The sequence below is a fragment of the Falco biarmicus genome, chromosome 4 (assembly GCF_023638135.1).
Source record: "Falco biarmicus isolate bFalBia1 chromosome 4, bFalBia1.pri, whole genome shotgun sequence".
Taxonomy (NCBI): domain Eukaryota; kingdom Metazoa; phylum Chordata; class Aves; order Falconiformes; family Falconidae; genus Falco; species Falco biarmicus.
Window position 1 is genome coordinate 57621433 of NC_079291.1, and position 26369 is coordinate 57647801.

The following is a 26369-nucleotide window of genomic DNA, read 5'->3' on the forward strand; positions in this document are numbered from 1 at the left end:
CCACATAGAGAAGACCAATGTTCCTAATTTATAGCTCTTCTTGGAGGTTGAGATTTATTTTTTTTTTTGCTGCCTGAGACTCTCATTCGTTTTGTAACAGCACAGATTTGTGACAGGTGCAGCAAAGGTCCCTTTGACACAGGAGCTTGTAGGCTGAGTAGAAGCTTCCCATTGGTTGCACGTTATGCCATCAAACAGCCAGTTGGATCAAAATTATTTCTGTACCCGATTCCTGTGCCTGGAGAAGGAGCTAACCAGTTGCTCAGAGGATGGGACGCAATCTGACGTTAGGACACCTACATCTGGGTTTCTACCTAACATCTGAACCAGAATCTGAAGCAAGGGCTCCAACCAGTTACACAGAGGCAACTAGTGCCCCTTGAGATCCACTCGGGAGACTCTGTGCTTCCTAGTTGGTCCTGGTGACTGGCTTCCCGTTGCTGTGCTAAAGGACACAGGTATTGCAGAAGGCCTGTGTCACACCTGCCAGATGCACAGACATACACTGGGACATTTTAAACTACACTGTGTAACTACATGCAGGCAACTAGATCCCAGCCAAAGCAGGAATCTAGGAGAAAAGTAGTCCCAGAGCAGTTTTACCAACTACAGCCACAGGTCTTGACCACAAGTAAAGCAATGATAGTCCAGTGAATGTGTGTTACAGGAGTTTATGCCCTCTAAGGCTGACCCACATCTGAAAAACCCTAAAATTTCCCTTGCGACGTTACTGACACTCTTATAAAGCATGTAGCACTGGGGTTGATCTTGAAAAGTCTTGTTCCTGTCCCATGCATCAATCACCGCATTTGAAGTCAAACCATGTAATTCTTTAGCACTCTGGCTGTGAGTGGCCAAGCTGGAAAGTAGTGTTGTTTTCTGTATTAACAATAAACACAAGACACAGGGCATACCTCCTGGCTGATGCTTAGCATCTGCTAGGATCAGTCATTAAATAACAATAGACCCACATGTATGCTTGCATCTTACCTTTAATCAAAATGGAGGATTAGGGAAATCCATGAGGATTATTCTTTTTTTCTTTTCTTTTTTTTTTTTTTTTTGAGATCATGAAGCAACCCAAGTATTCATCTGTAACACTGAGCATTATTAGAGATTTCAAAAATATTCTCAAATATTAATATTTGCAAAGCTTGTCACAAATCTTTAAAGATCTAATAAATGAGTTTTTAAGCTTCTGCAAACAAGGGTGGGGGAACATCTGCACTTTCATCTGTTTAAGGAACATGCTATTTAAGAGGTTTTAAGCTATCGCCATAGCTGCAAAGTTTTTAGAAGCAAAAACAGAGTAAAGGAAATAATCCTGTCCTCTAGTCACAACACTTCTCCAGCCTCTTCAAATAAAACTCCTCTGTATTTGCTTGTGCAGAGACAGCAACTGTTCAAGTCATGCAGACAAACACGTAGTGGCATTAAAATGCAGCAGCATTTTCCTGAGCTGGTACAGCAAACTGCTACTATCAGCCCCAGTTTCCCATGCCAGCTAAATCACACCAAAGATTTTGAGTCTTCACCTGGTTCTGTTCCCCATTCTCTAAACCAGCACTGGCTTCTATACACCCTATCTTTTGCTCATTTTTAAGAGGGTGGCTTCACAGAAGTGCAAATCCCTTTCAGTCGGAGCTGGTCTGCTCCCAAGGTCTGCTGTTCCCTCAGCCGCAGCCACACTTTCACCCCCTTTGCTTGCGCTGGCCCCAGCGCTCCTCCAACAGTGCAACAAGATAGTTTAGGGAACTGATTCATCCGAAAAATGACCCAGCAAAAATTTAGTTTTTCATTTTAAGTGGGAAAGAAACGTAAGGAGGGGCTGCACCGGGGTGGTCCCAACTTAGGTCAGCTTAAATCGCCATGGGAGCCTCTCCACTATGCTAGACCACAACAAACATGTATCAGACCCTCTGGATGGCAGTCATGTTATGGTGCACCTGTTTCTTACTTTCTAGAAGCCTCTAAAAAATGTAGGGGGGTGTGTGTGTGTGTGGTGGGGGAAGGTGGGCTAGTGCTCTAGCCAGTGAGTAAGAGCAGGCCTTCCTCAGCAGCTGGTGTGTAGTTATCTGTTCTCTGATTCACTTGTCAAAGCCCACATTCAGCAGCTACATGGATCTCACAGGATGGATGCTGGGCCACAGCCAAAGCACATCATGACTGTTTTGGGTACAGCACTAGTCCAGACAGTTTCCGAGTACTAAATCTGGATGAGCTCTGCAAGCAGCCTTCAGCAGGTGAGAGCTTGTCTTCCTCCTCTCTCTTTGCAACTGGCATGGCACAACTCCAGTGACAGAATGAGTGGAATGAACCCCAAAACTTAAACAGGCCTGAGCTGCTGGGCTCCACCTTGGTTCTTAGAGGGGAAAGTCCCCCCAGCAGAGAGACAGCACAAAGTCTGTGTGTGCTTGTGTCCCACCATAGCGCTCAGAACAGGAGGAAGAGAAAGAGAACATGGCATGAAAGGCTTAAGGGTTTAAACCGTGTGAGGGTGAATGTCTACAATTGCCTCCAAGGAAAGTTTGACAAGAAAAGGACTTTGCATAACGACTTGCAGCCTTTCTGAAGGAGCTTAACCCTCTATGCTAATTTAATTATGTAAACTCCTCTATAATGCAAGACTGGCTCAATCTTTTAAAGACAGCTGGGACCTGACTCTGCTTTTATGTATTTTTCTGTTGCTGCCCTCTAACATATTTACTGAAGGTGAAATGACATTGGGATCTGGAAAAGCCAGTTGTTGATGAGAACGCAGAACTGATAGGTACAGGGTAGAATCAGCTGGTGAAAGCTTATTTTTCAGTGCCAAAGAAGCTTTTGGTCTTATTGTTATTATTACTAACATTTAATGTAGCATCTGTAGGCTCTGAACAAAGCTAGGAAGGATCTGCATAAGCATACATCATCAGCAACGGAGTGCAATAAAGCATCCTTTTTAAAAAAACATATGATTAGGGGATATGGAGAGAAGGTAAGTGATTTGCCTGAATTCACAAGGACCATTTGTTCCAGAGACAGAAATGGAACCTGTCTCAGAAGTCCCAAATTAGTATGTTAACCTTAAACTTCACTTTGCATTCATGTACGCTGAGAAATGTCATTGAGAAGAATGCAGGGAAAAATACAAACCTTGTCATCCAGAATAGGCTCACACTGGGAGTAGTTTATCTTGGAAGCCCATGTCCCATTGCCCAGGCATTCTCTGTAGGCATTTCCTGGCATGGACCAAAAGAAAAGACAGATGAACACTCTATGCTGGACTTTAAACATACTAGCAATTTCACAGGTTTCAGAAAAGGTTAAAAGAACAGATTCTTCACAAGGCAAATCAACTTATCCCACCTCTGTGATGACTAGAACAGCCTGTTGAGGAGAGAAGAGAAGAAATAAAGCACATAAACACATCTAAAGTATTTAAAGATACGATTGATAATGTTTTCTTACAGCATATTGGTTCAGAGGACGGCAAAGGTATGAGAACAATGTTGCAAGAGAAAGCTTAATATTAGTATAGCCATCTAAAAAGATGTTAAATGATGTATTAAAAAGCGGGCAGAAAGGTTTAGGTCTTTCGTGCTCCATCTAGGAGAACAGTATGTGTATGGTAAACTTATTGCTCTACTTCCCTCCCATTCATTCCACTGTAAACTAGGGGAAACATTCCCAGAGATACTGATTTTCTAGTCTACCTATGCAACAACTTTATTGGTAAAACTTTTTCAAGAACCTGAAGGAACAAGATAACCACATCTCCCAACCCTGGGGCAGGCAGGCTGGGGAGGGCACACAAGAACGTCTCTGAAAAAAGATTTCAGAAACCCAGGTTATGATGTGTTCACCCACTGTCTGTAAAAAAGAAACCACTTCTGATGTTTTTCCAAGGTGCCAGCTCTCCCAGAACATTAAGTGAAAATCATAGATTACTTTATAGAAGCAGAGAGATTTCATGTCCAATTGCAATGTCACCCTTAGGAGCTCTGCAGACTGTGTTAGTAACATTGGGGGTGAGGAGGGGAGTCCAGTTTCTGGCAAGCACTCCTCTTCATCCCAAGAACTCAGAGAGAAAATGATGCAGTTGTGCTGTACAAACTACCTTCCTCCACTCGTCAAAAGTACATCCAATCCCAAGCAACAGAGTTTTTTCTATGCTTATTTTGAACTGTGTCTTAGAAACAACAGAATTAAAATAAAACAGGAAATTCAGAAAGATGCCCAAAGTACACATACAGACAACTTCCTAATGAACTCATCACAATGTTCTTGCTGCCTTTTACCCAATTTCTTCTTGGGCCTTTGCCATGGTCATTTAGTGCTAGTTCAGCATCCAACCGTCATGAAAATATGTCACACAAAAGCATCATGTTCAATATTTCTAAAAGTACTGTTGACAATGGCCTTTGAAAAAGGTAAAAAGACTTCAAAAGGTGTTTGTTGTTACAGAGGAGGAAAATCCACATAGAAAGCAACAAGTAACAGTTCACCTAGATGCTCCAGATTATACCATAACCATACAGATCACTGAATTTCATCTTACTACTGTCTATTGGCACTTTTTCACTGTTCTGTTTTGGAGTGACAGGGCCAAACAAAATAAAATAAAACAACTGGTAACATTTGGATCAACTACAGAAACTTGTGCTAAGGATTAAGGACCTCAGTTTCCATTTCTGTCACTAGGTTACAGGCAAATTTGCACATTTCCCCCTCTTTCTTACTGGAAAATCAAGTATAGACTGCCAATTTCTGTGCACTGTTTTTGTGCAATTTTCCCTTGAAGGGCAAGCAGGTGATAAGACTTCTTTCATCACTGTTCTGTTTATTATTATTCAATATCTCAAGCTAAATGTCTCTTGGGTCATCTATTACCCCCTTCCTCTGAGACCAGGTCTGAGTGGAATTCAGGTGGTTGGATCACAGTTACATCCCTAAAAGCCCTTGTGTTTGCCCCCCTCTTCAGCCAGCGCTGAGGCTCTCTGTGCAGAACGGTTGCTGATTTTGAGTCTCTGTAGCAAACATCTGAGTCTCCAGACACTGAGTGGGAAACTGGTGCTTACTCAGATGTTGAATCCCACTTCAAGGATAGCTCATATGAAACCCTTGTTTTAGTCATTCTGGCTCATCCTTTCCCTCGCTGTGTATTTCCAGCTCAGGCGTGGAGAGCACAGACACAATCAACACAGTGAGACTCTTAGAATGTACAACTGGGGCTGCAGAAGTACCTGAGAGGGAAAGGTGCATTTGAATTAAGTAGGTATTTATCCATGCAAAAGGAAAAAAGACTCTTCCTCTTCTGATTTCTCTCCAGATGAGAAATTGACAGAAAACAAAAATAGCTTGAAGTTGGGTGAAAGAGAGGGAAAGTATCAAAACTAGGGAAAGAAGACCCATTTCACCCCAAAACTCCCTTCAAAGATTTCTCTTAGCTGAAAAAGAAAGCTAGTATTAGGAGTGCTCCCCCATCCATGCTAATTTCTTCCTCTACTCTTCTCATTGCTATTTCCATTTACTACAGAAACAGAAGTAAAACGTGTGTACATGACTTCCTGAAAATGACCTGGCAGGACTGCAGCAGGGCTGTGAACAATCACAAACCACTTCTTCTACTTTATCAGGCCACAATGCCTCTGTCCCCTGCACTACATCTTCCTTGCTCATTATAATAATCTTTTCAGAAGAATGTGTGCCTCATGTTTATTGTCCAAATGAAATATTAGAGAACAGATCATGGCCAGCAAAGCAAGGTCCAGCGTACCGAATGCCATTTGGTTCCACCCCGATTTTGATATGTAACTGCTACACTTAGAATATGAGGAGCCATGAAATGTGCCTCTGAGCAATCTTTCAGTGCAAATTCAGGAATCCTGTAAATCACCCACATCAAAGCAGTTCTCTGAGAAACAGTGATCTGGGTTTATGAGCTGTCACCTCAGTTCTCTTACATGGTGAGTATCTGAACAAGAGGAGAATAAAATCAAACTCTGAATTTCTCTAGTCCAGAATCTCCTCCAGTATCAGCCACTTCTCGGAAACAAAAGCAGCAAGTAGATCTGACTTCTGGGAATGTCTCATTCTAAACTCTTAGCAGTCATAAGTAATTTATATCCCAAAGCAAACGTCTTTTTTCTTTCTTCCAAATGCTTTACAGCATTAGTTCTAATAGCCACGTGGAAACAAGTTCCCATCATCCTGAATGTATTTTCATGTATCTATTTTAGTAATATAATACAGGTCTTTTACCTGGTGCTTTAAAGGAGAAATACCTGATTTAGCAAGGGAGGTAATACAAGAAAGTAAGAGCCTCACTGCAGGCACCTGGAAGAAGCAGCTCTTGTTCATGCACTGATGAACCCCCTGGCACATAGTGAGCCTAGCATTTCTTGAGGACATCGGATGAATTGCATATGCCCTGGACAGAAGCTCACTCCGTCCACAGCCAGTCACATCTGCCATGCGCTGAACTTCCAGCATGCACTTGTATATCTCTGCACAGAAGGCCCTGGATAAAATAATCACAACTTCAAATAATCACCGTAGTCTTCTTCATAGCAGCAAGCAGCTGCTTCATTTCTACGCTTCAGACTATGGCCTCTTCTTTGACTTTAAAATGTTGGTTTCCTGTTGTTGTAGATTTTTAGCAACATTTGTGGCACCTGATTGCTTCTGCTTAACCATCAGTCCAGGGGATAGGCAAGGAGGTAAAAGGGAACTCCCTGAACAGAAAGAAATATCCGGCAGGGCTGAGACTGTCCCTCAGGTCACTAGCTTCCAGAAAATGTATTTCAACCCCTCCAGGCCAGCCAGCATAACATATGCATTTTCATATTTCCTCTAAGGGCTGATTCAGTCATGCTGGTCATATCATATTGTATCAATAAAGCCGATGACAGAAATGGCTGTATTCCCGGAGTCGAATGCAGCAGTTAGAGCCCCTCAGACAGCAGACTGCAATACCTTCCACTGCTGCTCCTGCTCTGTAGTGGTGGCTGCTGTTTTGACAGCCTAATGCCAAACCTTGATTCTACACACCAGCCAACATTTCAGCTCCATACACAGGGACAGTAAAAGTACCAACATCTGCAGTTCTCATGGGCTCTAAGGTGATGTAAAATGGATCTCCACTTATGAAAAACTTTGTATCACGTCATAAAAAGGTAGGTAAAAGATCTGAGCATGACTATAACAAAGCATTGTCAGGAATAGAACAGTGAAACCCTCCCTGTTCCTTACAACCAGCCACCCACAGCATGACCAGGGACTCTTTGAAGCTATTGTAAAAGCAATGCCTGCCGAAGTGTCCTACTGGACAAAACTGTTCCAGCCCACTTCATACAGTCTTTGTTAGCAATGTCTCACTGTTCACTCTTAGCTTAAATAGGCCTAAGGAGTCTCTTCAGTGAGCAGGGAACTATCACTGCGGATTTCACAGGGTCCTCAGAAGCGACCTGCTGTGGGAAGCATCCCAGAACAAGCAGTGTGGTGAGGATACTGCAGCTAGCCATATGGTGCCAAATCTCCCCGACTCCAGCTTTTGGGAAAGGTAAGCCCAGCTCAGTGTATTTTTTTATGGTACTTCTCTGAATAAAGTCAGGGAACAACCAAATAACTAAAGGAATGCCTCACTCGTGTATGTTTGTATATACATACACACACATATTACTATCTAGAACTTGATCTTTTCTTAGCTGAGTATAATCATTTAAGAGCAAGTGAGACATTCCAGATGGAGAGCAAAAGCTCCTTGGAGAGAGAAGAAAAATAGTGTTGCATTTATCCAAAACCTGGCATCTAACCAAAAACTGAGCATGATAATCACAACTCTGGTTTTGGGGCTAAAAAGATTTTTAAGGAGCCCCAGCATATCTGTTATTTAAATAAAGAGAAGCTGGTCAACCCAGATTTCAGCAATCTATCTCCAAACAGCCCATACACCAAAAATAATGGATAAAGATACTGACCTGACATGGAAGGACACAAGAGAAGCTTACAGAGTTATTTGTTCATTTTGAAGGACTCCTCACACTCAGGTAGCTGGTGTTTCATAAGGGGGCACACATCCAAACTCTGTTTACGACTTTGCCCATAACCCTCTTCAACATCCCTACTACTCAGTACTGGGATCACAAGACTGGTTCTGGGAAAACTTGCATGGGATGCAGCAGTTTTTCACAAAAGCTCAGGGACCTTTATCCCAGAACAGCAGTGTGACTTTTAGCCATCTAAACTCATGCAAAACTAATTCCTTCTCAATATGTTACACTTTATTAACAACACTGTTACTGCTTCATCTAAAAAGACCTCAGTGCTGTGTCTAAACAGCAAATGGAGCAGCAACAGTCAATATTTGTCATCCCAGCTGTGATTTTTCTGCTACTTAGAAACCAATGAATTTGGATGACTGTGATAAGTCTTAGCATTCAGTGTAACCGACTGCTTCAAAACTGCAAGTGCTTACATGAAGATTATATTCAAAATACTGCCAACCAATAACACTAGATGACAGAGGTATAAACAAATGCAAAGTAGCTACAAAAACTGCACTTTTGTAAAAAAAGCTGAATAATAGGTGGATTGAAAACTTCTGAATGGCCAGGCCCAGAGGGTGGTGGTCAGTGGCGCAAAGTCTAGTTGGAGACCAGTGACTAGCAGTGCATCCCAAAGATCAATACTGGATCTGGTCCTGCTTAACACCTTTATTAACAATTTGGATGATGGGGAAGTGTGTACTTTCAAGGAAGTCTGCAAACAATACTGAACTGGGCAGAGCAGCTGATAATGCCAGAGGGTCATGCTGCCATCCAGAGGGACCTTGACAGGCTGAAGAAATGGACTGATAAGAACCTCATGAAGTTCAGCAAGAGGAATTTCAAAGTCCTGCACATGAGAAAGAACAACACCATGCACTGGTATACGGTGGGGCCACCCAGCTGGAAAGAAGGCAGAAGGTATCCAGGTCTGCATTAGGTAAAGCATTGCCAGCAGGTCAAGGGACGTGATCCTTCTCCTCTACTCAGTGCCGATGAAGCCACCTCTGGAGTACTGTGTCCGGATCTGAATATCAGGGAGCACTTTTCTATTGTGGGGGTGACTGAGCACTGGCACAGGTTGCCCGGGGAAGTTGTGGTGTCTCCCTCTTTGGAGATGTTTAAAAGCTGTCTGGACATGGTCCTGTGCAGTCAGCTCTAGCTGGCCTTGCTTGAGCAGGGGGGTTGGACCAGACGGTCTCCAGAGGTCCCTTCCAACCATAATCATCTTGTGATTCTGTGATTAACAGAACACTATTATCCCCTGGAACAACTTTAAAAACAGCTTAAGTGTCATGTTTTACATCAGTTTGAGAGGTAAAACGTTGACCGTAATTTCATTTCTAACAGCAGATGATGTTGCATTTCCAAATGGAATATGCAAAGAGGAGCATTTGATGAGTGACTTTTCTATTTATTTATTTTATTTTATTGACCCTGTTAAAGAACATATAGCCTTTTAGGTAGCGGTAACGCAATCTGTATAGATTAGCCTGGTGGCAGGCTTGCATTTAGTCAGTAGAAGTCCATTAAAAGCACAAAGCAAACAAGAGACAGAAGCACAGGGTAAATGTAAGTGGATGTAATTCCCAGCAGGAAGTTAACCACATCCTTCCAGTCATTACTGGGTGAAAGACAATTCCAGATGCTGTGTGCAAGCACTACTCTAATGGATCTTGTCCTTGACAACTGGAACTAAGCTGGTTTTGAAACATATTTTAATCATTTTGCTGTGCCTCATGTAGATGACTTTGCAACAAGGTTTACATTTTTGGTCATCATTAAAATGGAAATCTGCCGTCTCAAACTATTTATGCCTTTTGTCCTGGATCCCACGCACACATAGTGGCCCTATAATCTTGAGACAAATTCATCTGGTACTGGAATGAAGGGAATAAATAGGCAAATGAATAAATAAAACACAGTCTGTGTAAGTTCTGAGCTCTGCACAGCTAAGGGTATCTGACTGCTTTGACAGCTTGCTGACCTGGTAGCTGTCAGCCAGGCTGAAATGAAGGGTCCATCAACCAGAAAACCAAGATCCCCCACTGAACAAACTCCCTGGAAAGTACAAAGAATTGGAAAGTGGAGTTAGCAGTGACTGTGGCAATCTTGGAGAATCACAGATGCACCAAACAACTGAAAGAGCACAGTGGGTCATGTCCATCTCCCTACCAACAGGATTTGTTCCGTTCAGCTTAAAAAGTGTAAGCCGCAAGAACTTCCAGTAATTGCTTTGTAAATCTATTTCAGACAGTCTCTTAAATCTCTCCACCGGGAATTTTTTTGCTGATATCCTAAATCATCCCCTCCCTCCATCCTTTTTAAGACAACTATTAAACTCTTTTTGCCTCTTCGCCCTCTGACCAAGTTGAGTAACTTGCCTTCCTTTTCAGGGCAGGTTAGGTCTGCATATTTACCACAGGCAGAGTTCAGTCTTGTAATTTTAGAATATCAACATGCAATGAGCCTTGTTCTGCACATCGTACCAGTCCCTTCCTACAACGGCTTCAGGACACAGCACAGCCAGGCAATGGTCCCCCCAGCACCATTTTGCTAATTTTGTTAATGGAAAGCAAGCACAAATAAGTGAGGTTTTTTTCCTTAGGTGTGCAATATTAAAGTAGGTTCTGTGAGATGCTGGCCTTTAAAATCAGAAGAGACAGTGGAGAAAACCTGTCTTGCCTCAGTCACAGGCTTAAAGCTGGATGACATTTTCTGAACTGAATAAATAATTTTTGAAACACACATTTTTGAGGCATCAAGAATAACTTGTTAAGTTTGGTAAAACTGGTTCAGATTTTACCACCCCAAAAGAAAAAAAAAAAAAAAAAAAAGAAAAATTCAAACAACACAGGAGTAAAACAAAACAAAATACAATATTCCAGTGTTTAACATTATAGCTCATAAGTTACTCACAACATGGAGTACTTCAACTCTGGTCCTTCCACTGCTGGACTTCAAGAGCAACTTGAACCCAGTTCAATTGATTCCTTTCTTTCAGAATGTCCTAATCACTGGGATATTGCAAGATTTTCCCAGTGTTTTCTCCAAATAACTTTTAGGCATTTAATGTTCAAAATAAGACATTTTCCTTGGTATTAAGCAAAAATTTTTCTCTTGGGTACTTATCCACCATGATCCCCAGTAAATCCAACAGGAATTGCATGATATAAATTCCTTAGATTGGCTGCTTAGATTTCACAGGATTCATATCAAATGAGACAGAAAAAAAACCTTCATAAAGAATACATCACTTCATATGTATACGATTCTTAGCCCTTTTTCAAAGTCTCAGAAAAAGAGCAAGCCTCTAAAAATAGGGGCTGAATCATGCAGCTATAAATTATTTATTCATGTGCCATCCTTCCCATTTGGTGGGTCTCCAGAATGTTGCAGCGACAAGCTACAGCCAGGTAGGATTCACAATGCACCAGTACACTGCTTGTATTTCTAGAAATTGTTAAGTGACAGTGGTATAATTGTAACAGCAGTCAGGCGTCCATGCAATTGAAAAGAAAAAATCTCTCTTCACATACTTTATTTGTGAATGAGGGATATTCAGACAAAAATAAGGAGAGGAAAGAACAGTTATCCAACAATGCTTATTACTTTGTATATCAGCCAACATCATCCTGAAAGCCAAGCTTTGTGCAAAGATAGATTCTTAGAGCTCATGGTTTGGTTGGGGTTTTTGTGACATTCATGTAGGGTTATAATGCACTTATAGGAGAGTCCTGGAAGGCAGACAAATAATACTTTAGGCAAGAAATGTTCCTTTAGAAAAATATTCCTTACCTCAGCTCTGTCTAGCTCACCAATCTGATGTTTCTTCAGGCTTTCAAGCATGTAACAAATTTTGCTCAGCTTTCTACTGTTTTCCTTGGCCAAGGAGTCCTAAAACACTTTATGAGAAGCTCAAGCAGTCCAATTACACTCATTTTCTGTATCGATTTCCTATCTGCTAAAAAGCTCAAGTGAATCACTCAGGTCATATAACATGTCAAAAGGAAAGGCAGGAACATAACCTTTCAGAAGTTTAGAAGTCCTCCGGACTTCTTCAGTTTAGAAAAACATTTCTCTGGATTTCTAGCCCAAGGCATACTCCATTAAGCATATTGATAAAGATTATAGTCTTGCCCACAGCTCTGTGTCCAGTCTTACACAGACCATCTAATTTATGTACACAGCACTTCTGAATGTAACTTTCCTTAGACAAGCTGAAGCTATACACTACAGGAGTATAAAAGGACATCTGAGGTATACAGTTCTGTTTGTCTGTACCTCTTTCTCCATCTCTTATCTTTCACCTAAGTGCTGAAGTCCAAGAATTAATTTTATTAAATCTTTTCCAGGCAGCCTCTGGCTTCCTCCTAGACAGATCAGCTAGGAACCTACTTGGTGTTATGCCTGGCTCACTGCAAATACTGCTGAAACCTGGATCCCATATGCATCTCCTTCCTGGACCAGCCAGCTGTTCTCTTGCTTCTCATTTCTGAGATGGACCTCACTGCTGAGCTGTGGCTAGATTTTGGGCTATGCTTTCACCTTCTTAACAACAGCTGATTCCAGGACCCACAGCCTGGCCTCTTTGCCCCTACCTTTCTCCACACTCCTATGACTGACTTAAGTAGGTCCCAATCCACAGTTTCTGCTTCTGATGTATCTCCACTGTGCTCAGCAGGTCACCCTTGCCCTAGGCAGGGGCTGCCTGGCATCCAGCATTGCCAATTCAGCACCTTAAGAAAGATCCCAGACTCATTTGTTCAAAACTGTCAGAAAAATGGCTCTTTTTAACTTTCAATGAATTATTTGCTAATATAAAACTATACACAAAACTATATATTCTGTTTGACTTTCTAATCCCTTTCATGTCAACCCCACACAGTTTACCTCAGGAAATAAAACCACAAATTCTTGCAAGATTTTTCACTCTTTTAATTCTTCCAGGGTTATCAAAAACTATTCCATAACATACATCTCTTTTAGAGTGAATATTCTATTTCTTCACAGCTTTGTTTTGAATTGTTTCAGGATTGAGGTGTAGTCAGTAGCAGGAAATCCCCAGATGGCTGCCCTTTCCCAAAACAATTGCTCTTCAGAAGGATGATTGGGGAATTATCCTGGAAGCTGCTTTCACATGTCCTTACAGCTCCAGTTATAACCCTTCTATTAATCATTCAGCAAAGCAATGTTACTATTAATTTCTGTAATTATTATCTCTATTTACTATTAATTTCCTTAGGAAATTATTTCATGGCCTGTGATTAAGAAAAGTCTTGTTCTGAAATGTCAGGACAGTGCTGATACAGAAACAGCTCAGGGAACACCAAGAAACATGGAGAGAGAAAGACAACTGGACTGGATCACGAACATTTGACAAATGGTCAGTTAATCCCACTTTCATAAACATGCAAGTGCACAGTTTTTCCCTCATACCGATTGACATGACAGAGTTTGGCCCATGTGTCAGAAGCACCAAAGAAAGGTAAAAAGGGAAATAATCCCTTCTTTTCAGTGTCTGTCAAAAAGTGCTGCAGCTTCTAAAATTAGAAGTATACCCTGTAATAGCTTGCAAAGTTAATAATTCTGAAACAAATGGAGGTTACTTTCCTCTGTATTGTGTTACTGTGCTGAACTTGAGATGAAGACGCAAGACGAGTCTGCAACCTCCCAAGGTTATTTGCACTTTGCAGCTAATTCCCTAAGACAGCACATACACAAATGTGAATGTACATAGAATCCAATGGTTTTCAACTCAGACCTGAATTTATTTTTAAGCAGAAAGAAAAAAGAGGGACATTATGAAGCAATTGGTATTGAACTATTCCTCAGGTTATCACCTTTTCCCTTCACCTGGTTTTCAGGACATTAAAAAAAAAGGGGGAGGGGAGCAAAAAACCCACAAACCTCTTCATTCTAGCTGAACAGAAAACAGAATTTGACACCCAAAAATCTGTTGGAAAACATGTCTGAATTCATGCTGTGCTTAACATTTCCATACACACCTATTCAAACTAATACTTGCTGAACGGCCACGTATCACACACAAGAAAGATCAAACATTTGTCAGTCATTTCACATGAGCAGAGATTGCTTCTAGTTCAGCAAGCCCCAGAAACTTGGATTGCTGGAAACTAAAGCAGCACACGAGAGCAGTCTTTGGTCATGCTTGTCTTACTCTTATGTCCCTCTCTACAGATGAAACTGAGCTTAAGATATAGAAATTCTGATGTCATGATACAGATGCTTGTTAAAGAAAATGTATTTTGAATTAAGAAATTTAAAGTGCTGAAGCTGCTAAGTGGCAGAACCAGGCCTCGTCCCTTGTATAGCCCTAATCCAAGACTGGTTTAACGCTTAGACAAGTTAATCAGTAGGAGAATAGAAAAACAATAGATGATCAATTGTATACACAAGTGCTCTCAGAAACACACGTGTTTTTAGAAAAAAATAGTATATGTGAATAGGAATTGCTTGTTCAAAGACTAAGTGTGCTTGAAGGATGGTGTGTGTTAAAGCAGGTACGAAGAAGATCATGATCCAAGGAGGAGCTTGGAACAGAGGCAGAGACTGGAACTGAAAAGATGAATCAGCTGGAAGTCAGGTCATGGATTTGCAGAACTGACAAGACCAAACAAAACTTCTAAAAACTTCAGACATTGACTAATGATTTGATAAGTGTATGTAAACTGTGCTCTACAACCCTTTGTTCTCTGCTACTCACTGAGGTGGGGGCCCAACTCTGAGTTGTGATTACAGCAACCCTAGTGGTACCCACAGCTGCGTGATTTTTTCCTTTAACAATGCTCATATGTAACTGAAGGTTGTAATGTACATGCTGCTAGACAGACAGCTAGTACTATTGGAGATGGCCCATGGTGTCCATGGCATCCACTCAGTCCAGGCCACCCAAATAGTGCCAGGTTCTCAAGTTTAAGCAAGTGAATTGACCGCTAGCTATAGCAGCTAGCACAGTCTAGACAGATTCAGCTGATCAGTGGCCATTCACTTTATGGAGCTGAGCTGCTCTTCCATTGACTACACGTCTATTGGTCAGTCACAAGTGGTGTTCCCCAGGGCTTAGTGCTGGGGCCAGTCCTGTTTAATACCTTTGTCAATGATGTGGACAAGGGGATCGAGTACACCCTCAGTAAGTTTGCAGATGACACAAAGTTGGGTGGGAGTGTTGATTTGCTTGAGAGTAGGAAGGCTCTGCAGAGGGATCTGGGCAGGCTGGGCTGATGGGCCAAGGCCAATTGTATGAGTTTCAACAAGTCTCAGTGCTGGGTCCTGCACCTGGGTCACAATAACCCCACACAATGCAACAGGCATGGGGAAGAGTGGCCGGAAAGCTGCCTGGCAGAAAAGGACCTGGGGGTGCTGGTCAGCACCCAGCTGAACATGAGCCAGCAGTGTGCCCAGGCGGCCAAGAAGGCCGATAGCATCCTGGCCTGTATCAGAAATGGTGTGGCCAGCAGGACCAGGGAAGTGATCATCCCCTTGTAATCGGTACTGGTGAGGTTGCACCTCAAACCCTGTGTTCAGTTTTGGGCCCCTCACTACAAGAGACTGAGGTGCCGGAGCGTGTCCAGAGAAGGGCAACAGAGCTGGGGAAGGGGCTGGAGCACAAGGCTGATGAGGAGCCACTGAGGGAACTGGAGTGGTTTAGCCTGGAGCAAAGGAGGCTCCAGGGAGACCCTATAGCTCTCTACAGCTGCCTGAAAGGAGGTTGTAGTGAGGTGGCAATCAGTCCCTTCTCCCAAGTAGCAAGTGATAGGACAAGAGGAAATGGTCTCAAGTTGCCCCAGGGAAGGTTTAGTTTTGATATAAGGAAAATTTCTTCACTGAAAGTGCGGTGAAGCTTTGGAACAGGCTACTCAGGGAAGTGGTTGAGTCACCATCCCTGGGGGTATTTAAATGACACCTAGATGTGGCTTAAGGACAGTTTTTAGTGGTGGCCTTAGCAGTGTTAGATTAATGGTTGGACTCTTATGATCTTAAAGGTCTTTTCCAATCTAAGCAATTCTAGGATTCTATAATTCCATTGACAATAGGAGTGAACTTAATCACCTAAACCACATAAAAGCACCTTCATACAGACAACTAAATTTAGGTGTCTGGGCTAAACAAAATATTGGCCTAGATGGGCCTGTAATTTGATGTGGAACAATTACTCCTACGTAGTTTTAAAGACTTCACTCACTTGAGTCTGTACGATGCAATTGTTTTAAGAAACATAGGCAATCATCCAACTGGTGTTTGTATGGATCATGAACAAATTACTAGGATTTTTTATTATTTTATATATAATATAGGAATTAGTTATTTTATATAATTACTATGGCCCAGAACATGTGGGAACTTCCACCTACATAGGTACCTAAGAAACACATGAGTGAGAAAGGTGTAGCCTAAGGAAAGGGTCTCACTTGTGGTTAATCCTACAGATCATTAATTTTCCCATTGTTTTGAAGTGGTAGCGGGTTTCTGCAACGCACTAAAATTGGAGGAGGTAAGTCATTAACCAGGGCTGCAGCACAATTTGTTTCTCAGCCTGATAACTAGGAGAGCACAGAGCTATAAAACTCCCTGCCTAACCCCCTTCCGGAGGGCTGTCAGGGCACAGGCTGATAATGATGTTTGATCTTTATAGTAATTGCCTCTTAGTTGAAATTCAGAATTCAATTAGTCACTTGCCATAATTACTGAACACACAGAGAGATGGCAATGACAATGAGAGGTGTAACTGTACTTTATTACCTGTAGGAAAGCACTGTGGAATTGAGAAGCACTATGATCTGATTAACACAATAGTGGGAGAGAGGGGGAAGGAGCCTGAGGCTCGAGTTCTCCTAGGCCAGATGACTGGAGAAGACAATTTGTACAGCCTGTTGAGGTAAACGAGTCCCTGTGTGCAGCTTCCCTCTGGTTTAATTTCTGCTGAGGTAAGTGGGAACATGGGGAGCAATGTTCTTCTCACAGAGCCTGGAATTTATTCAGGAAATTGGTGACCTTATGAAATGTGAGTTGCAATCACATAAGCAAAGTACAGCAGCTGTATGAATGGTTCATGATAGAGCATAGAGTCAATATTCTTTGGGAATCCTGACCTGGTCTCAGAGCTCTGCAAAAAACTAATGAGAAAGGTGGTTGAGAAAAAGAGGATGTGGTGGCTATAGATGGCACTGGATTTCAAGATGTGCCCGTTCATGTGGTATTTGTCTGGTAAGGTTCAAATACCTTTTGACATGGAATTCAGATGAAACTTCCAGTACAACAGCAGAGGCTGCAAGAGGAAAGCAGCACACAGGAGAGACAAGGGCTTTCAGAAAATAAAAGCAACCCAGGTACACATGGAAAGATAACACACACGACAGGGAATGAATGAGTCTTGCTAAAACATCACGAGGATCTACAAAACCCGATTATTACAGTCAGCACTAGGTTGTTGGGTTGTTTTTTTTCTACCACAGTAATGTCCATCAGGAACCCAAATGGTTGTTCAGATTTACAGGCGGGTTTTTTTGTTGGCTGTTTTTTTCATGTCAAACTCTTGTCCAGATCATAGATCCAGCATTTTATAAGAATCACTGCCTTTTAGAAAATTACAGTCTTACAGGATGATTCAGACAAACCCTGTCACACTAGCATGCCTTAAGAAGTCTGGACAAAACCACAACATACACTACTGTCAGCTTATGCTGTGTTTGGTTGCCAGAAAGCACCATGTCTTCCTCAAGCCTAAATATCTAGCAGGGGAGTGCAGAGAAGAAACAGACTGTCTGCAAGACAAAAAAAAAAAAAAGACTGCAAGCATGAGACAGAATGACCATTGCCAAAGTCATGCCTGCCAGCTTTCATAACTAAACCTGATGCAAGAGCATCAAAATTCCAGATGCTTCTTGGCAGATATAAAGCCCATTTTGCCGAGCCACAATTCCTCTAAAAATACAACTTCAAAAAGGGGAGAAGAATGGGCAAGTTCTCACAATTTCTGTGAAGTCAACTTGATTCTTCTTAATACAAATTCACCCCTAATCATACTACTTTGTAGGATAAGCAAAATATTCAGCAACACCAAAAGCCTGAATTTTGATTGGGGAGATGACTGCTGATGTGACAGGTTATATATAGCTTCTTTAGGCCATCACAGATTAGGTTTGTTGGAGATCAGAAAGAAAAGTCCCTGCAGACGCAGGGAAATACAATTGTAATTCTAAATCCTAAAGTCCTATTACAGCTAATAATAGCATTTCTGTTGATTGCCTCTCTCTCTCTAAACACACTCCTCTTCCAACTGAGGAGCAGAATAAGGTTTATAAACAACTGCCTGAAAACACTTGACAGGAGAAAAGCAACGCTCAGCTCAGATCTTCTTTCTTAAATGGTCACAAAGAGGAAGAGGAAACTTCCATTAAAGAAATTACCTTAAAGAGCACTGGGCTTGAGCTCCAGTCTTGCCTCCCTGTCTATTAGTTTTTCTCATTCTATCTTTGAAACTAGTGCTGAAAGTTTTTTATTGAATAAATAACATTGACTGAGCACAGCATTGCTATGGACACTGTATCCAAAGATGGTTTATCTGGTGAGAAGGCCGGCAGGCATTAGCTAACTTTGTAGATATGCTATGTGCTACATTGCTAATGTATCTACTTGTTAGAGCCTGAATCTCAAAGTCCACCAACTGCTTGAACCACCCAGGGCTCCCCTTCCTACACTTTATGTTACTGCTTCCATTGCTGTAAACACTGCTGTATTTGCATGCTTTCACAAAATGTAGCGTGAAACATGTACCGATCCTTTCCTCCAGGACAGCATGTATCAAAACCTAAAGTGAGTTCAGAAACATGAGAGAAATAATATTTCATCTAATGTATGCTAGTATTGGACAGATACCAGGAAATTTGGTTTGCAAGTGATATCAAAAAGGAAGTGAAAAAGTATGAGATTAATTTTCAGAGTGAACTGTGAAGGACCGTATTGTTCTGTAACGGTTGCTTTCATGCACACATCACCTTATGAATCAGAAAAGGCAGATCAAAGATAGCATCTGGCACTCTGAGAGCAAGATGGAACTGTCTGCAGTGCTCCTTGGTCTCTGTTTCAGTCCAGCTTCCTAAGACATCTCCCAGCCCACACAGAAGTGACCTTTCTCCTCGCAAGAAACCCCCCTGTGCACAAGGAGCTGAGTGATCACATACTGGCCAGGAAGACCATGAATAGCCAGCAGAAGCTCAGGCAGGTGGAAAAGAGGCTGTTCCCCTGACATAACCTTATTAATACAACACATTGCTCATTTGGAAAACCTGCTGTTATGTGGGAAGGTGCTTTCTTATCACCTGATAATTATTGTCTCTTTGGGGGTTTGAAATGGCATGGGAGGGAGAAAAGGGATTTTAAAATCTCTTCTAATTTTATAACACATAATGGGTGCTGTCAGCACATGCTGTGACAGTCTAAGAAAAGCATTTTACCAGCTTCATTTCTTGGCTAAGCTCTCTGATAAGTCTTCAGAGTCTGAGCTCATTGCAACTAGAAATGATCAGCAGGCCATCTCTGATCCATTCTGCGTGGTTTGGGGTTCACCGTAGCCTGGCAGACACAGTATGGCAACACACCTTTTTAACTGTAACACTTCATAAAGCCCGACCATTAAAAGGATCAGGATTTCAAACCAGGTCAAGAGCCATCCTTATAACGGTGTAGTGCATTCAATCCCCTGAACGCAAACTACCTAGGGGTGGAAGCCTGCCTCGGGGAAAGACTATGGCTGCTCTGTGGAGAAGATGTCCTCATATTTCTCTCCCAGCACCAGTCAAGGTAATAAAAAAAGGCATCTGGGCAGCCTTTTAGTACCAAAAGGCAACAGACACTCCATGGCAAGGGAAGTTTTGGGAACTTGTAGTAAACAGGGGTATGAATTTGCATACAGTGAGAATGGAAATTGTGCTCCCAAACCTGTGATGGAAGATAAGACACTCTAAACAGGCACTGATATGGGTCCTTGCTCACCACTGGAATTAGCTCAATCACCCAGCAGAAAAGAACGTGTAATAGGTAACACTATGCAAACTTCCCAGAGTCAGTTGTAAGTCACCTTCAGGTACTGAAGTGTCTAGTGAAGGTTGGTAATACTCTGTGTCCAACACTGGTAACACCAAAGGCAAAGAACACTATTCCCTTTGATTAATTCACCACACAGTTCCATGACTACAAGGAACTAGATAGAAATTGAAAACAAACACATTTCCTAAGCTTCTATGAGCTAAGGTTATGAAGAAACAGTATAATAAGAAGAAACTGGAGGTAGGGTGCAGGGTCCAAGCCAGACAGTGAGAAGACTGCAAAAAGCATAATTAAAAGATACAGTCACAGATCACAACTAATGACAAACACAGTGGTTCCAGGACTGAGTTGCCGTTAGCCTCCATCAAACACACACAGCATGGAGCAAACCTGCATTCCCAAAGAAGGATGATCACAGCAAGCACACCAAGGGAAGGATGGCTTTTGCATAAGCGCTCCTTACGCTCATGTAAAAGCCAGGCTTAACCCTTTCATAACAGAAATGTAGATTAGGGAGTTTCACAGCTGAACCCTCATTTCACCTGCCGTAAGTTAGAAAGGGAGATTTGCTGCATAACACTTCTCAAATGAAACACAAGTGAGGAAAAGACAACTTTACTGTCACGCAGTTAAAACATCCTGGAATAGTTCCCATTAAGGATTTTTTTAAAGGAAATCATTACCAAGGACTTTTTTCATCTCAACTGTGTGGCCTTAATTATATCATGTAAAATGAGATCATTCGATGCACTACCCTTTAACTCTTCTCCTCTTAGAATAGAATCTAAATCTATATAAATAGAAGACTCTTTTTGTAATTACATATGAAGTGTTTAGGGTAAAATGTCTTTTCCTTTCCTGTGCACACTGATTTATCTTTGGATCAATCAATAGAAGGTTAGCAGACTTTCTAATGAGAGCGCAATGTTAACCAAAATTTGTTCTCATTATTTTTGAAACATGAAAGAGATACAATATACATCATGTAACAGTTTCTTCTGGTCATCATCTGTGAAATTCAGTTAATCGTTATAATTAGCTGTTACATGATCGTACATCCATAATATGATAGGAAGAAACGTTTAGCTTCAGGGAATTACTCAGGATTTAGTTCAGTCTAAGAGAAGAATATAGCTCATCATCTCTGTTTAAACAGATCTACAGTGCAGTACACATATACCAATTACTTCAAGGGCCTCTGTTACCTTAGTATTGAAAATAATTTATGTAAACTATTCACAGGGTGCCTCAGACTGCAGAGAATGCTACTTGATTGTATGTGACCATGGTCAGTTTACAAATCCTCCTTCAAATCTTTCTACATTCTCCCTTTTTACCACTTACTTACACTTACAGGATTCTTCTATCCTGAAATATACGGTCGTTCATGATCTGTCAAAATAAACGATCTCAGAATTTAAACACTGATTTACAGATAATACATTTGTAGAAGGACTGTGTGAGCCACATAATACACTAACACATCCTTAACTGTTGCAGATTTCTAAACATTTCTTCATTCTCTAACCAGATGAAACATCTGGATCAACAGAAGTGAGCAGTTGATGCAGTTACATGTCAGTGGTAGTTCCTGCAGTGACATTCAGAGTGCCTTTAGGAGAATCCTACTTAGTTAAAGGGGAAATAAATGCTAACAAGCAAGGGCTTCACCACCTGCCCTTTACCAACACCTTGTGAAACAGCAGCATAAAAAGACAACCTCCCTTGTCATAACTGTGAGGGAAGTATCTTCAAAAATGCTGCTGAAATACTGAAGACTGAAGTTTCTCAAGATCTGTTGAATGGAGAGCAGTATGCGAAGGAAAGCTTGTCAAGGGACTGTACCATGACACCTCCAGTCATCTGATGGAACCAGACTATCTGAAAACTGAAAGCCTCATCTTTGGAGCTAAGTCAGAGAAGGTAGAAACATACATAAAGTTTTCACAGCACTGTGGAACTTTAACGACCATGTTAGAAAGCACATGATATCAGAAACTCCATGAAAGTTTAAAAATATTTGTGGGGAATGAAGATAATTACTACAGATCAGTGAGCTTGTTTCAATGAAGGAGGATCAACTTTGAAATCTTTTGAAGACAGACAACCAAGACAGAATTTCAGGTAAAAAACCCAAGTCATTTTAGACTTGTGTCTCTATTTTGGGAAAGGATATGTTTTGCAGGCAGAGACAATTTCTCCATATGACATCACAAAGCTGTTAAGAGATAAAAATGTCTTTGAGTCAGCACACCAAACCCCGATTGTTTTCTGAGACTGAAAACCAGTTAGGGTATTGTGCTATGGACCACGTGTTGATTTAAAAACATTTACACATGGTTTAAAATACAGTCAGAGATCACTACTGAAACAGCTATTTGAGAATCATGACTGTAGGGAACATTTACAGAGAAGGGACGGGAACATAACCAAGGCGAACCGGGCAGTGGGATGGCAGTAGGGTACCCAAGCACTGACATCTCTGCCTCTTAGTCTTGGCTGGAGTAGGGCAGCAGAAACTGATGGTTCTGCTCTTACACCTTTGATGTCATTAGTACTAAACTGAGCTACACTAGGCACATCTGTAACAGTCAACAACTTAAATCACACCTCTGACAGCAGAGTAGACTTTTCCCTTTGCACAAGGGAAAATTTCTTCAAAGAAATAACTGATCTCCTTCCATATTCAAAGTTGGATGTACCACTAAAAATTAAGTCAACTTGGGTAGACTGTACAGAAATTTCAATCTGCAAAATCCATTCAAATACTCCAGTTTAGCTTTCTGGAAGCCTTTCCCTGGGACACCAGCCTGTGCTCTGTAGCATTCGGTCCCCATAACCGTATTTCCAAGCTCTAAGAATTTTGATAAAATGTATCAGAATTAATTTTGCTGTATTTATTTTATATCCTCCTGTGGCGGGTTGACCTTAGTTGGCTGCCAGGTGTCCATCAGACCTCTTGCTCTGCCTCTCCTCATCAGGACATGAGGATAAAATAAGATGAAAAGCTTCTGGGTTGAAATGAAGACAGTTTAATTAAAAAAAGAGCTGAAACTGGCTCTATCCAACATGGGGGCAGCCCCTGGCCTCTTCTCACCCAAGCCACTTCTGCAGCCACTCTGCTATCAAAATCTTGCCATGTAAACCCAGTACACCTCCTCTCTTTCCACTCTCTCACTTTCTGGCATTCTAGAGCCTCCTAGTACTTGCCTGGGGCAGCACTTATTTTCCAGAGTTTGTTTAGAGCCTACCAACAAAAAAACCAAAAACAAAGATCTGGTCCCTAGGCATCACAACAATGCAAGCAATAGGAAGATAACTATTACTATCAGTAATCATCAATGATCTGGTCCATACACGAAGAGGCAAACAAGAAACTACTGCTACAAGCACCACCACAACAACAACCACAATATCACAACAAACAAACAAAATCTCTTGCCTGACCTTGCAAAAAAAATGAAATAAATTCTTCTAAAACTGCAAAGTATAATTTACATTTGCATACATTTGTGAGATTCGTCCAAGCATTCAGGACATTGCTAATACCGGAGTTGAAACATAATTATTAAAAAACATTTTGGGGGATATATTAGCACTTCCAAAAGAACATAGAAATTTATGGAGATAATTTTCCCTTTCAATGATATGACTCTTATTTAACTCTTTTATGCAAAGTTTCTCTTGCAAAGCTTCCTGCCAGGCCCTTGTAGTCAAAGGCAGGTTGATGTGAACTGTTATTACATAGCATTACTCCTTCATTACAAAATTATACGTTTTATGTACAGCAAAATTGCATAATCTGTGTAATTAGCTCATCTCATTTATTGCTGGCAATGCAAATATCTGTGAAGGTTGAACAGAGGGGAAAGTTGACATCCATTCATAAGGATCCCAACTGTAAACCAGACTGGCTATACTGTCTGCCTTGTCCCAGGGCACAGAAGGCTGAGATGACCATTACCTAGAGGCACCCAAGACACTGATTTATAGTAAATACCTGCTGTAAAATGCAGCAGACCAGAAGCCAACCTGTAAACAGATCAGTGCCTGTGAGCTGGGGCATGGGATGAACAGTTAGAGACAGCTTAACACTGAGAATAGAGAAGTTGAGGATGCTATGTCAGACCCACTGACGCATTAAAGCCCCACAATGCACAGTAAAAAACCTAATCCTTCCCCATTCCTAGATTTCCTTACTTTTCTCTTCTTTTCCCCCTTGTCCTGACAATAGCTTTGTTTCTTGTTCTTACTCAGTATGATTCTTCACTTTCTTTAACCTAGATTTAAGCTGCTTGTTTCACTACCACTTCATTTCAGATGCTTGTGGGCTGCCCAGACCCTAGTGACCCTCTCACACACCTTCACTACTCACAGACAAGTTGCAACTGCATTCAAGGGGCTGATATCAAACGGGAATTAAGCCTTCAGAGGATCAACACACAGCTCCTTTAGATTTAGCATGAAAAGGCATTGCAGAGCCTGATCAAAGGCTTTCCCCCCCCCCCCCAACACATGGTCTTTCTCACTTTGTAGCCCGAGTGTATGAATTCCTCTTCATTTGTGCTACAATGTTGCATGATGTATTTGAAGTGTATTCCCCCCACCAAAAAAACCCAAAAAATAAATTTTGAAAAACTTAAAATCAGCTTATGGAAAATGAAGACAATCTCCACTGATAAAGCAGGACAGGATAGTTAAATAATTTATCTTCACTGGATCGAGGAATGAGGCAAAATCAACTGGATGCAATATGTGAGAATAGGTTATGTATTGTACTGGCAAATGTAGCCTAGGAAACATCTCTGCATTGCAGAGAAGAGTACTAAATAGCTGAATAAATGTGATTTTGACAACTAAGCATTTCCTTTGGCACACAGAAAAATTGCAGGTGCTACAGACCAGGAGACCTGCACCAAGACAATAAGGAATGAAAATAAAGAGATACTGATGAGCTGTGAAAACATATGGTTAAACACAGAAATACATTGGTAACTGTAGTGACTAATTACACAGATTAAATATCCAAGCTCATGGATTTTTTGCAAGTCTGAAGATGTTAATTACAATAAGTTCAGTTTTCCCAGAACACACAAAGGGATGTTTTCCATTCAGTTCATATCTTCTTGTTGAAAATAGAAGATTTTTATTGCTGAGAGTCCTGGAGACAACGGTATTAAGACATTGAAATCCAGCTGCCTGCTTAGCACTTTGTACATCTGAAAGTCTTCATATGAAAACTCTTATAAAGGACTGCAAAACACAGATTCTGTCCTCAAAATTGTTCTGCTCCACCCCAAAGAAATCAATGATACTGAGGAATAGAGGCGACATATTACCAGGGAACTCCTTGCATTAAACCAAAGAAACAGGAGAGAAGTTACAGAGTTGGAAGGCTTCAGAGTTCCTGATTTATTTGAGTTACTTTACAAAGGGCAAGGCTGAAGGACAGGAGACTGAAGCAGCTTGCCTGAGGTCAATTGCAGGGTATGAAATAGGCATTTACTGTCTGTTCTGACAGTTACAAGCTGCATTCAGCATGACATTACACTAGTCCTACCCCTTTCAAACTGGTACAACCACAAACACTGTCTCTTGACTGCAGAAGGGTACCAGAACAACCCCACAGTTAGTGACGTCCCAGATGGACCAATGCAAACTGTGGTCAGGTAAGTCTTTGCACTCATGTTGAAACCTGCTCCTTTAAGGCAGCATAGTCAGAACCAAAGTGGTTCTGTATTGTGAGGTTGTGGTCCTGTCACATGCCTGCCCACCAACTCAGGGGACAAGACAGCCACAGGAGGGAAAAGAGCAAGAAATGATCAGGAAGGGAACTAGTCTATGAACATCTTCTCCCACAGAAGCATGGAAAGAGGGAAAGTACTTAGGCTAAATACTAAAAATCAAGCTGCACATAACTTTTTCATTTACAAGACAGATACGTTGGCTCTGACATTTTCTTCTGTTGAGTTTTAATTTGCTCAGAGACTCTGGTGGCACTGCTGTTGGTAATTGTGTCTGTTACTCTATGCTGCCTGCCTTGGATGCAGTACAGCATGTATCACCTGTTCTTTATATTTGGTATTTAACCAATTCCCTTCTCTCACCTGCTGTTCTTCGAGATCAGATCTCAAGAGTTTTGTTTGTTGTCTCACAGCTGGCAGCCAGCATGCACGGCACTCCAGTTCCTCACAAATGCTTTCTGCATGTCTCCTAACGTTTGCCCCATCTACCCGTCAAGGTTCATGTAGGGCATTCTTTGACAGCCCTAAT

At 41.5% G+C, this 26369-nt stretch overlaps 1 protein-coding gene across 3 annotated transcripts in view; it reads right to left on the reverse strand.

Annotated features, from left to right (window-relative positions):
* CRHR2 (corticotropin releasing hormone receptor 2) overlaps positions 1-26369 on the reverse strand; it is a 160248-nt gene that overhangs the window by 72318 nt on the left and 61561 nt on the right. For all 3 annotated transcript variants that reach the window (XM_056338268.1, XM_056338269.1, XM_056338270.1), the window contains one exon: positions 3136-3221. In XM_056338268.1, coding sequence (XP_056194243.1) covers positions 3136-3221 — 86 coding nt within the window. Of the gene's footprint in view, positions 1-3135; positions 3222-26369 lie in introns of those variants that run through there.